Source organism: Anguilla rostrata, chromosome 4 (genome assembly GCF_018555375.3).
Source record: "Anguilla rostrata isolate EN2019 chromosome 4, ASM1855537v3, whole genome shotgun sequence".
NCBI lineage: Eukaryota > Metazoa > Chordata > Actinopteri > Anguilliformes > Anguillidae > Anguilla > Anguilla rostrata.
In genome coordinates this window covers 14,752,558-14,765,203 of record NC_057936.1, presented here as the reverse complement: position 1 = coordinate 14,765,203, position 12,646 = coordinate 14,752,558, and the positions used below count along the sequence as shown (strand labels likewise).

Sequence of the window (12,646 nt, the reverse complement as noted above, 5' to 3'; positions counted from 1 at the left end):
TTAGGCGCCCCGAACATTGTAGCCTAGAAGTTTCCTAAATTACTTTTTTTTTTTTTTTGGATATCTTGAATCATAAATGATAAACGTAAACACACGCACACGTTGAAAATGATAGGTCCTTTGTTCAAATTAGTTTTTTGATTTAATTCACCTGACTGGGAATTGACATTTAACAATTCAGTAAATTTATTCGTCCACACCCTGTACCACCTTAATTAATAGCTAACTACACATTGGCTAGGATTTAGGTTCAACCGTGCTTTGCTCGATCTTAAAGCGGCAAGTTCAGTAGATGAGACGAAATGGAGGGGAAGACGTCGGGTAAAACATGTAGCACTTCGTGCGATATTTTAAAAGATGCTGGGTGATTGTGGCTGAGACGCAAGCATAGTGAACGTATTTTGGATATGAATCCTATCCTTTCATTAGAATAAGTCAATTATTTAGCCTACCTAAATGTAATAACCTCCGTCTCTGCAGAAGAGGAGTCATATATTTCCCATTCTGCTAGGAGGACAGTCTTTTCTTATATATAACTACTTAAAAAGAACTTATCTCAGTTGTTGATCTACACGACTTGCATGATCCAGCTAAACTTTTCGTCTTTATAAGCGATACCCTATCCACCTAACCTTTTGACTTTTCAAAACCCAAAAGCTGTAGTAAAAACGGTCTAAGCCCACATTTATTCGGCATTACAGAATGTATTGTTTAACTATCTGTCAATGTATTTTTCTTGTAGGTGGAGTGGACACCAACAAGACCAAACTCTCGCAGCTGCGGTCTAAATATGCAGAGAAACCGTGGAATGAGACACTTCAGCTGGTTCGCAGGTGCATGGTAAGCCTCATCTTGATTCCGATCACATGGTAAATGGTTCTTGTTTTGCCGGGTAGCACCACTTCATGATTTTTTTTTTAAACTTTTTGTTTTCGTTTTATTTTGGACAGAATCTGGTTTTCTAAATTTCTTTAAGATTTGTGTAAACTATACGCAGAAGTAGGTAGAACCAACATGGGTGATTACTGAGCGGGCTTTGAATCGGCTTTAAATGACTTAAACTACTACTTTATGCCACGCTGTCACTCAAGTTATTTTTCTGTATGTACTTCTCCCACCAAAGGTAAATAGCCTTTGTGTTAAAGAAATATCCCAAATGCACGACCCTAATCATCCGCCTTGACAATAACCTCCAATTAAGCAGTGACAACTGTCAGTGCTGCAAAATAAAATAAAAAAACATGGAATATGGTCACATTAAAATAATTTGAATGGTTCTTCTTTAACTTGAATAGAAGTCAAATATAGGCAGTAACAAAGTAGTTTGCAGCAGTGGTACATCAACAAAGGTGAATGTCATGTACACATGAAAAGTCTCCAAACCAATTAAATTTGATCATGGTTGGTTGATCAATAATCAATCAATCAAATTTTATTTATATAGCGTATTTTACAACAGTTGTCAACGCTTACGACAGCCTAGCTAAACCCACAGGAGCAAGCTAAGGCAACGGCAAGAAACTCATAGTCTTTTCTGTCACTGATTGACAATGCTGGGTGAAAATGTCTTCACTTAATGTTTAAGTTGTAGATGTGCCAATTGGTGGTTCATTGATTTATCTATGCTGTGTCTGCTGAGTCATTGCATGTTGTCACAATTTGTCTTGTCTGTTTTGCCCATGCTCAGATATGGTATCAGTTGCTTTTATCAGTTCTTATCTGTTTAAGTTTTATTTTATTCAAAGCAATGGTCTGCAGGACATACGTCTACCAAAGTTGTCTAGCTGATGGAATTGACCTGTTATTTATTACACGCTTCTTAAAAAATGTGTGTAATTTGGGATTGTCACGTAACGGGTAGGGGGAACCCAAACGCAGAGGGGAAAAAAAACAAACTCAAAAAGGGAAAATTTAACAAAGACTTTACTTACACGACAGGCAAACAAGCAGGGAACAGAAAAAGCCACGATGGGCAAAAACACAAACTCAAAAAATATCTAATAAAACCGAAAACAACAGGAACTCAAAAACACAGGCAGCGCAGAACACAGGCAGGCAGAGTACAAGGGCAGGTACATTTCAAACACAAGTAGGAAACAAACACAAGGAACCAGCACCTGAGTTAAGGGAACAAAGAACTTAAATAGACAGGGGTAACAAGACACAGGTGAACTCAAAAAACAATCAACCCAGAAAAGGAGGGGATAACAAGACACAGGTGGGAACAATGATAGAATAATGAGACAACAATAATACAATTAACAGGGGGGAGCAGGACACAAAACAGAAGTTCCGCCATCTGGCGGCCCAACAAGGGAAACACAGACAGGAAAACACAGAACCATGACAATTATTGCATTTTCCAGTGGGATGTTTTCATTTGAGAATGCATCTGCTAAATCTTAAATGACATCCAGCTGCTGTTGTCATTAAGCTAGTGTAGGTTGTCTTTTCCCCCTTTTGACCGATGACTCCCCCCTCAGTGTTAATCTCAGACCTTAATTGGTTAGTTATCAATTTATTATTTGCATAAATTGTTAATTTGCAAATTGTGTGTACAATGTACCAGGCAAATACTGTTGCACTTGTTCCCTTGAAAACATGCTTTTCATAGTGTATACATTTGACATTCCATCCATGATCACTTCCGTTCCTTTCATTCTCCCCATATTGGGGCAGCTAATCGTTTTTTTTAATTATTTTTTTTAATAGGTATGTGTACACGGACACCAACATATGCTGAAGCATATGCCCTCTGCCCTGAGGTGGAAAAAGTGCCCTTGTGGCTGCAACAATTTTATTTATTAATTTACTTTTCTAACCATAGGTGTGAGGTGCCCTTTTAAAAAAATAAATAAATAAAAATAAAGTGGCATGAGGGACAGAGTGTAAAATATTTTAAAATTGGGAAATCAAGTTAACACAAAATCTCTAATATTGAACATAATGCATCTGTTTAATGCTTACCAGATGTTGGTAGAATCTCCCACATTCCTATGTCTAGTTACTGTAAAAACATAAGACTGCTTCATGGAGAAGATTCCTCTGCTGAGAGCTTATCTTCAAGAACTGTAGGACTTCTAATAAATTACCAGAAATGTCATCTTTGAGAATGCTGTCATAGTTGCATTTGTACATTTAAGGTTCCTTATAATCACAAATTCAAAGTCTTCATCGGCTGCTTCCCAGTCTAGCTTATCTACACCCCAGACAGCAGCAGTAGGCATATGTCACAAACCCTTATTAGACTAGGTGAGGTTTTGTGACTGCCTAAATGTCTAATTAACTTCCATTTACAAATACATTTAAAGTATATCAACTTCTTACCTTGAACATAGTTTGCAAACTGTGTTAATTCAACTCTAACAGTTTGTGAATCCAAACTGGATCAGATGTAAATGGTAAATGGACTGCATTTATATAGCCCTTTTATCCAAAGCGCTTTACAATTGATGCCTCATTCGCCAGAGCAGTTAGGGGTTAGGTGTCTTGCTCAAGGACACTTCGACACACCCAGGGCAGGGTTTGAACCGGCAACCCTCCGACTGCCAGACAATCGGTCTTACCTCCTGAGCTATGTCACACCCAGATGTATTCAGTTAAATGTACTGTGTTGCAGTTGATGTAATGCTAAACAATTGTGTAATATTGATATTGCTTGTTTGTCCATATTGGACAATCTGTTGCAAATTAATGTAAATGATAAACCAGTTGAAGGTGGCGCATACATTCGTTGGGTAGGCAGCACCAAACTTGCACCTTGCATTGGCACATGCATCAAGGAATATTTACATTAGTTTTGCTCATTCACGGCTGGTTTGGATTCAGACTGGGAGTATATGCTGATTAGTCCTGCATAATTTGTGTGAGTCTTCAAATAACCAGTCTCTTCTGACCAAATATGGCTGTTTCTGTAAGTGACGTTTATCAAGCCTGAGTCATTGGAACTGTGTTTTAAAACTGAGTGGCAGGGGGATTTACTCTAAGATTCCCCACAGGAACAACATTTGGCCTGCAGCACTGCGCATGAATGAGGCTAGTGCTGTGTAAATGCGGAAGAGAATGTCTTTGGCTCTGCTGCATACTGCTCAGTTGTCTCAAAGGAAGTCAGGTTTTACAGCAGTCTCTGGGGCTGGGGAGGGGGCTGTCAAGGCTGATTCACTCATGAACAACTGCAGTTGTGTGGAGGAGGAGCTGAAGCAACTGTTTAGATAGCTGCTTGACTAATACTATGCCTGCAACACAATGGCTTTGGTTCTGTTGGGATTTGTATAGACTATCCCCGCAAAACTCCCACATGACATTGCCTGTGTTGGCATAAATAGTGAAAGCAATCTACCCTGTTATTTTGAGAGAGGAAGGAAATAATTTGTAGTGATATATTTTCCAGGATAAATCAAAAACTGATTCCAGATCCAGTCCGCTGTATTTGCGTTGTCTGGGGAGAATCCATGAGGCACTGAATGGTAAAAATTCTATTTATTAAGACCTCTGTTTTGGTAATGTCTGAAATATAAGTTGCTTAATCATATATAATTTTTTGTTTGAAGTACTCTCAAACATCCACAGAGGCTGTGCAGTTTCATCGGAAGCTACTTTTTACCACAATATGCCAACTCTATATCTGCACAAAGTCTCAACCAAATGGCACACTTTGTAGCGTATAGAGTTGTATTCTGGGGTGCATTGTCAACATCGTTTCAACACCGTTTTAACAATGTCGACACTGCGCCCAAAATTACTGGCGTGCTTTGGTTGAGACTTTGTGTGGATAAACACAGTTGGCGTATTTCAGTAGAAAGTAGCTTTCGACGAAACTGCACAGAAAAATCTGTGGCTGTCCATGAGTAACCGTGGCATTATATTTGGAAACGTTGCTGTTGAGTTTATTTTTATGTACATTTTTGGTGCTTTGAGCACCCCAAAAACTTTGCCCCATTGAGGTCTGTTGTATTGGAGTGAGCTGCAGCTCATATCTTATATTTTTTAAACTTTAAAAACTCTTCAAAACTCAACCAAAGGCACATTTCTATTAGTACTAATTATTATGACCACAGCGAGACAACTCCTGCAGTGATCCATTAATGTGTGTTCCAATTTTTATTCCAGTGTCCTCTTTGACTGCAATGGTATCCAGATTAGAGATGATTGCAAAACAGAGAGGGTACGTATTGCTCTGGGGCAACTTGATGTTTGTTAGTTTCAGGAATAATTAAATGTTAGTTGCATATTTTCAGCATGGGCACAGACTTGCATTGTCTGAGAAGGACATAGGCCATGGGATACACTGTGTATATTGTCTGACTAAAATGATGGAGAATGTAACAAAAGCCTATATTTTGATTTTTACTGGATGATATGACCAAAAGCCATGAGGAACTCCAACAGGGGATTTCTAAATTCAAATTAACTTTGCTGAGCTTAAATGTTATTTATTTTTATTAATGCGATAGATACCATAAACTTTATTACTTGAGGTGTTCATAAAAATTAAATCTGAAATGATGCAAATAAAGTGACTATTCATCGGCAGATTGTTATCACTTTTATAGCCTGTCATGTTTAGAGTTGATATCTCTATGGCTTCTTGATGCCAGGCTAGGATCACACCGGAGCCCCACAGAGACTACCTATTACTTGACTTCGGACATGTTCTACCTGGAGGTGTTACTGCTGCCTGGTGGGGGTGTAGAGGATGTCAAGGTGGCTCATCATGGAGAGGCTCCTGTGGTAATGACCATAGGACCACAAGGCCCACATTTCTAGCCACAGCAGTAGTTTATTCACTGCATATTCACTGACTGGTCCATAGTGAGTAACATTGTAGTAACTTGTGTGAAAATAGGATTTATGAATCAATTAATGCTTTGGTGTTTTGTCTCTGTTACTATATGCTTATGCCAAATAGTTTCAGTATTATTGCTGTATTATAAATTGATTTATAAATTTAATTCTAAAATTGATTACACTGTAGACATTAGCCTACTACTACCAAATGTTAATCAGTTAAAAAAATGCAGATGACTGTCAGAATAGGTATGCTTATTCATAATTATGGAAGAATGTACTGCATGTCTGCATGCTTGTAAATTGAATATACCATACTGGGACTCGTACATTTTGCTCAGCATATTGGTTTCCACTTCAAGCATTGATCTAAACATGCACCACCCCCTATGTTGTGGCCACCAGTTATGACAAAACAAACAAACAAAAATACAATGGGTGCTAATGCAAAATTTTCCTTTGTTTCAGTCCTGGGAAGCACTTCTTACCCTTCTCAGGTAGAAAACATTTATGTAATTTGAGATTCAGTAGGTTGTGCCTACAGCAAAACTCAATGTTGCATTTAACACCATTACTATGTTATCTTTGCCGCACAGGTCAAAAAGATTTGAAGATTTCTCAATGAAGCTGGACTGCTTCTCTTCGCTCTACAACATACGTGGAGACAAGTACCGTCGTATTCGCAATATTGTTCTTATCTAATTTATGTAATTTTAGAGATTTATAACGTGTGCTGTGTCCACTTTTATTTTTGTAGTGAAACTAAAATAAAGATATACACTGCCCTTCAGCACCTGGAGAAAGATCTTGTAAAGATATCTCAGTTGCCCAGGTGAGAGAATAGGACTTTGTAACGGTTCGCTGTAAAGCTACCAACAGATAAGAATCTCTAGATAATTCATTTGGCTCCCTCTGATGGTAATTTTATGCTAGTTCAGTTTAGTGTTCTAAGGTTGGCCTCATCAGTTTCCAGCAGACTTCATCCTTGTCATAAACGGCACTTCAGTGTCAATCTGGCCTTACAATACTATGTCTTAAAATGGCAGTTTTTTCCTTTTTTTTGAATAAGTGGTCATTCTAATGGCTATTCATTTCTTAATACATGTAAAGCTACCATTCTGGCTGTTGATAAAATGTTACTGTTTGCTTTCAGACCTCTCATAGATCATGATCTTCATGTGGACACAATTCTCAACGGAAGAATCGGGAAGGTCACCCTACGGAGAGAAGGTTCTGGAGCAAAAGAGAAGGGTGATATCAAAGTTATGATCTGAGATGTATGGTCATTTTTGTTCATACAGGAAATCCCCTGAGTATCAAGTACTACATCAGCCCTTATGATCAACTGACAGGGAATGCAGATGCAGGTAATGTCAGTCTGTGACATGAATGGGTGTGCTTTCATTCAATGAGGAGCCACCAATTCGTCATGGGTAAGAAAAGTGCAAATTGCCTCCTCTCTTTACTGTAGAGTGCAACAGTGGACAGGCAGCTCTGGTGACGGCAGGGGCCAGTGACTCCACACACAGGCTGCAGATGACTTGCCTCATCCAAAGGCCTCCCATAATCAACACAGATGGGTAACTTTCAGATACTGGAAGGGATATTTTGTCTCTGCCACCAGGCTGAACAAACTGAGATGGACAAACATTCCTGGTCCAAAGACACCTGTGATCATAATCGTACATCTGATATCAATATAGGCACCTAATTGACCAGACAAGTTGCCATTGCTCTGCCAACTGAAACTCCCTCCATAGCAGATGCTGTAGGCATGCCTGTTTTCCCTGAAATTGTACCTAGAATGGCTAGTATTCAATTGGTTATTTTTGAGTATTACTTTGAGTCCATTGAACTGAATAAATTCAAACCTTTCAAATTGAAACATCCTGGGAAACAATAAAACTGCCTTGGGGAATTGAAAATTAATTGAGATGGAATGAAAAACATTACAGAGCTGATCGTGTTCTTTCACTGTCATAGTGGGAGCCTTGGAACAAAATGGTTGTGCTAATCTTTTGCTGTTTGACAGGGTTTAGTTAGTCCCTACAGTGTTCAATTGCTGACTGCTGTCATTGCAGTCTCCCAGTGTTCAGTCCCCTGGACAGTGTCACTAGTGAAATCCTGCCAGCCTGCTTTTTCCTGAGGCTGCAACCACCTTTGCCGATGTTCTCTTCCTTTATCCGCAAAATGCACCAAATCACTGGTGGGTACACTACATGCATTGATTTTCCTTGAATTAATGAACCAATACTTAACAGTTGATCTATGATCAGGTTGTACACATCTAAGTCTAATAATCACTGCCGTATAGCTTTAAAAAAACTTTTGATCAAGGGATGTTTTATTTTATCCTGGTTTGAAGTGCTGCATGTTGTATTGCTATATGTGATTAATTGGTTTGTTGCAGAAATGACCATGTATGAGACTGACCTGCAGTGGCTGCCCTTCCCCTGGCTGTTGGCGACCAGTCTGGAAGAAAGCAGCTGCTTTGACTCTTTGGCAGGGGAAGATGCCCACTTCTTTGTGGTTGGTAGATTCATTGGAAAATACTGATGACTTGCCGCAAGACTCTTGGCTTTCCCAACTTCTAGAGTTTCTTTAATTTCCAAAACGATGTGTGTATTGGCCAAGATGGTATTTTGGTTTTGAAACTTAAATATGTTAAAGGAATGATTTTCCACCTCATCTACCCGTCGATGCCCAGCCTCTTCCAGACAACCAGATGCACAGTTATGTGCTGGCAGGGGACGTGTGGGGCATAGCAGCTCTGAAGGGGGCGCTGGTGCACAACATCCCCTTTACACACCCTGCCCATGTCCCCATGCTGCTGGAGCTGTTGAGACACCAGGCTGCAATCAACACTCTGCTTTCCAGCATCGTTACCCACCACAGGCCCTGCCAAGGTCAGTAATGTTAAATCATGGGTTATTTCAGAGGTGAAGACATTGAGAATTTCACTAGTTTAACTTGTTGCTTCTAAATTTTACACCAGATTTAGTCCTGAAATTCTGTTAAGCACTGCAAAACTGCAAGATCCTGACCAGACGGGTCAGTGCAGGCTCAAACGAGAACTCTCCAGAACTCTTCCCAGCTTTACATGGCAAATGCAGACCACAATATGGAAAATGTAAAGATCAAACAAACTGATCTAAAGAATAACCAAGGATGGGAATACCTATTTGAATGCATGAAGGCACAGATCTGGCCATGGCGGGTATTTTATTCTTTCAAGTTAAGCTCCCACTGCCCTTAAGGACCAGACCTATTCATCTGTGTATCAATAACCGCATTTCCACAGTTAGGCCAGCCAGTCTGAGTCAAAGGCTTGGTTGAGTTCATGCCTAAAGCCCTGTGCCATAGATTCAGACTTGCTCTGCTGCTTATCTACTATTGGGCCTCGGAGGGTGCCATCATCACTCTTAGTTTCTCTCATACACTTCAGACCATCACACTCTCATTGAAATATGGCCTGTAACTTCCATATTTTGAAACCTTGCTATCTGCAGTAGCCCTGCCCTTAACCTTGACCACACTCCAATTAGCATGATTGTATTGGAAGGGTCAAAAGCATGGGTTTGAGGGACTAAGTAGGGGTGACTCGAGCGTTGCCAAGGCCTGGCAGTGGCTGTGGATAGAGAAGCCCTGGCATGCGCTAGCTTGTCTACCATTTGCACAGTTGTTGAAATGTGACCAATGGCATTTACTGAAATGCTGGAACTGACAGCTTTTTCCAGGTATCACGGTGAAGTGTTGGTAAGGCAACAACCCCTGTCCTGACCCCTCACCGCTCTCTGTAGGTTCAGAGCCAGACTTGCACTGTGAGGTCCTTCCAGAGTCGGAGTCCAGCTTCTCTGTGTCTTTCCCCCTGCCTGACCCAGGCTGCCTCGGTGTGCGTGAGTACCAGGGCACCAGATGGTCTATTCGCGCAGGAGAACTGTTACCTAGAGCGCATTTGGCTTATTTTAAATCTGTGTTAGAAGGGTGGTTGCAGAATCCTAGCATAAATAGTTGAAGTATTCGGTATCTGATGTGGGTGCTGGAAAATAAATTGGAAACTGAACAATTAGAAACCAATCACTGTTTACAATTCAAATAGTTTGTTGGCATTGTTCACTATTTTGAACGACACTAAAGTCTTGGTGAAATTTGCATGTTGGTGAGCCAAAATTGATGCTGATGTTTGATATCAATGTAGAGCAATGTGTTTACTTGCCTCCACAGTTTTGGTGAATTTAAAGGACTCTCGTCAGATCACCAGCCGGCTGTTTACACTGTGTTCAAAATATTCCTCCATTGATGAATACATAACACGAGTCTTGAAAAGGTACATTTAAAAAAAATAAATAAAAAAATATAAATGGCTGTAGGTAATTTTACTACCAATTTTATATTTAATTAGCTATGGTATTGCTGTATGTTGAATTGCTGCAAATTACTGTGTAAATATACACAAATGTATAGGTATGTACACTAACAATTACAAGTGCAGTCAATCGACTTTTCTAATTCAATTTTTTTTTATCCCCATTCGAAGGATATATGCTTTTTGGATTGATTTTTTTTATTTTTTATGCAGATGCATGTCCATTCCTTTGGTCATGAGGGCGATCTGTAGAAGACTGGCTCAGAGCAGCTATTTAGATGTGGCTGCCTCCACTTCAGCAGCTGGAAATTCTGAGCATGCACCTACACCTGCTGCTTGCTTATATATGGCAGACTCTGAAGCCGATGCTCCCTGTGCTCCATCTGTAGACTCTGAGGCTGTACATACCAGCCCTCCCTCTGCTATGATATCCCAGAGTGCCTCAGTCTTGGACTCCACCTGCATGCCTGCATCTCCGGTTTGCTCCTACTTTGTAATGTCTGTTCCTGCGGCTCAGAGTGCTGCAGGTGCTAATACAGAATCTCTTGCCAACCCTTACCCTGGTACCCATGTTGGTGTGCTTCAATCCTGGTCAGCAAGCAACCCACTTGGAATCTAACATTTTGAAAGGGAGGTTATGGGAAAGTTAGACTGGATATGTATTTATTTGTTAGTGGGTAAACATTTAAGAATTTATAATAAAGTTTGTTTTTGAAGGCAGTGTAATTAAGACCGTGTTTATTAAATGGAGCTTTGATCGTTGAACATATGATTTCCTGAAGATGTGTGTAATTCAGAGTATGGCAGTGTGGGTAGGACTATTAGTAATATTTGTAGTTATGAAACTCATGACCTTGGAAAGGAAGGCTGAATATGAAGTAAACAATACACTGAGGTTTCATATACATATGTGCTGAAATAACATGTTTCATACTTTAATCTTTAAAAGTACTGTATGTCTTAATGGGTAGATCAGGTGTGTCAAACTCCAGTCCTGGATGGTGACTGTGTTTGCAGCTATTTGGTTTCCTTTCAATCAGCAGCCAATTAAGCCCTTGAGAACAAAGTGTGTTGACTTGTGCTGAAATGCACCAAAATCAGCAGACAGTGTGGCCCTCCAGGATGAGTTTGACACCCTTGATCTACCCATTAAAACATACAATACTTTTAAAGATTAAAGTTTGAAATATGTTATTTCGGTACAAAAAAGAAAATATAAATAGTAGACAAAAATATACTGCTTTGTCTTTAATAGTGTGTGCAGCAACTCAACATGCATAAATATCATAATTTGATTGGGTATTGCCATAAGTGGCTTTTCTTTTTAGTACCAAATCTCAAAGGTATAGTGAAGAAAGAAATGTGTTGTAAATTGCATTTTAAAGTGTGGTAAGCGAAACCAAATCTAGACTGTATTATTGACTGTTTTTGACAGGGCTAGGTTTTCAGATTTGACTTGGCAACATGACGTGACTTCACAGTGCCGCCTTGGGGCGGCTGTGGGTAATGAAAAGGCCAAACGTATCCCAACAGCAAGGCAGACACTGGGTCCAGCACTTTCCTTTCACACTATGTTTCAGATCATTGCAAACACAACTTGGTTTTAATTTGGCAGAGAGGTCTTAAGTTCTAAGTTATCTGAAATCTAACAGGAATTCTAACAAACTTTCATGAAGTCCTCCATGATTGTGTATTGTGGATGTGATAATGGCCATTAAATTAGCCTATTGAGAAATTATTGGATTTGCATCTGTAGTCCATACTCTTTCCCCTGGTCTTTTCCACACTTGTACAATACTGTCTATATATACATTTTCTACCAGAGTTGTAGATTGTGTCTATTGCTTCTGTGTCATGGTATCAAATCAGTGTCTCTGTGGCCCCTCTGTTTCTTGAAATTGAGTGAGAATATTGGCATTCTATTAAAGGATCATTGAGTCTGTTTTAAGTATATGATTAGGGGAGTAAACCGAATGTCTACTTTTTAAAATGCAGTTTTGTATCATTATAAATGGTTTCTTTTTACATTGAGTCATTGAGCTATAGAGACTACTCTGACCCCCTGAGAAATCCAGACTACTCCTTTGGCAGTACCTTTCCAGAAAATATCTCTTCTGCTATAGGGACAGAATCCGCTGAGCCATAATAAGGCTTCATTTCCATCATGGAGCGTGCACAATCTAGGTAAATCAGGTTAAATGTAGGCCCCTGGAAAGTCACCTAATGTACATAACCCATGGTATCCTGTTTATACTGCATACATTGAAAAGTTCTCCAACTTATGGCAACTGCTAACTGCTAATATGCCAGTGCCAAAAAATGTTTTCTTTTTTTATTATAAAAGGCACACCATTCTGTCCTGATTTCTCCACTGTTGAATATGAGAGAAGTCATGACATGACTGACATCCAAGCTACGTGCATGGGTTGGTCACACAATTTGGCAGAGGAGTGTTTCATTGACCAATAATTGCTACTTGCATTCCTATTCTTA

General features: G+C 39.6%; 1 protein-coding gene across 5 annotated transcripts; it reads left to right on the top strand.

Annotated features, from left to right (window-relative positions):
• Positions 1 to 187: 187 nt before the first annotated feature.
• zgc:111976 (mediator of RNA polymerase II transcription subunit 1-like) lies at positions 188 to 10,879 on the top strand. Of its 5 annotated transcripts, none has more exons than XM_064330873.1 (17): positions 188 to 321; positions 743 to 840; positions 4,391 to 4,466; positions 5,110 to 5,164; positions 5,598 to 5,703; positions 6,256 to 6,284; positions 6,384 to 6,455; positions 6,545 to 6,619; positions 6,941 to 7,017; positions 7,089 to 7,154; positions 7,259 to 7,367; positions 7,869 to 7,993; positions 8,198 to 8,316; positions 8,495 to 8,693; positions 9,588 to 9,683; positions 10,012 to 10,114; positions 10,367 to 10,879. In XM_064330873.1, the coding sequence occupies exons 1-17, from the start codon at positions 303 to 305 to the stop codon at positions 10,770 to 10,772; spliced, it is 1,830 nt and encodes a 609-aa protein (XP_064186943.1). In that variant the 5' UTR covers positions 188 to 302; the 3' UTR covers positions 10,773 to 10,879. The 5 variants fall into 5 exon arrangements, with proteins under 5 accessions (XP_064186943.1, XP_064186941.1, XP_064186940.1 ...); XM_064330871.1 differs by having other exon boundaries at positions 5,598 to 5,730; positions 8,198 to 8,313; XM_064330870.1 differs by having other exon boundaries at positions 189 to 321; positions 5,598 to 5,730.
• The last annotated feature ends 1,767 nt before the right edge of the window (positions 10,880 to 12,646 follow it).

Coding starts and splice junctions, on each gene's coding strand:
- zgc:111976 (XM_064330870.1), top strand. Junction 8,317..8,494: donor AAGATGCCCACTTCTTTGTG/GTTGGTAGATTC, acceptor GTCGATGCCCAG/CCTCTTCCAGACAACCAGAT. Junction 9,684..10,011: donor CCCAGGCTGCCTCGGTGTGC/GTGAGTACCAGG, acceptor TTGCCTCCACAG/TTTTGGTGAATTTAAAGGAC.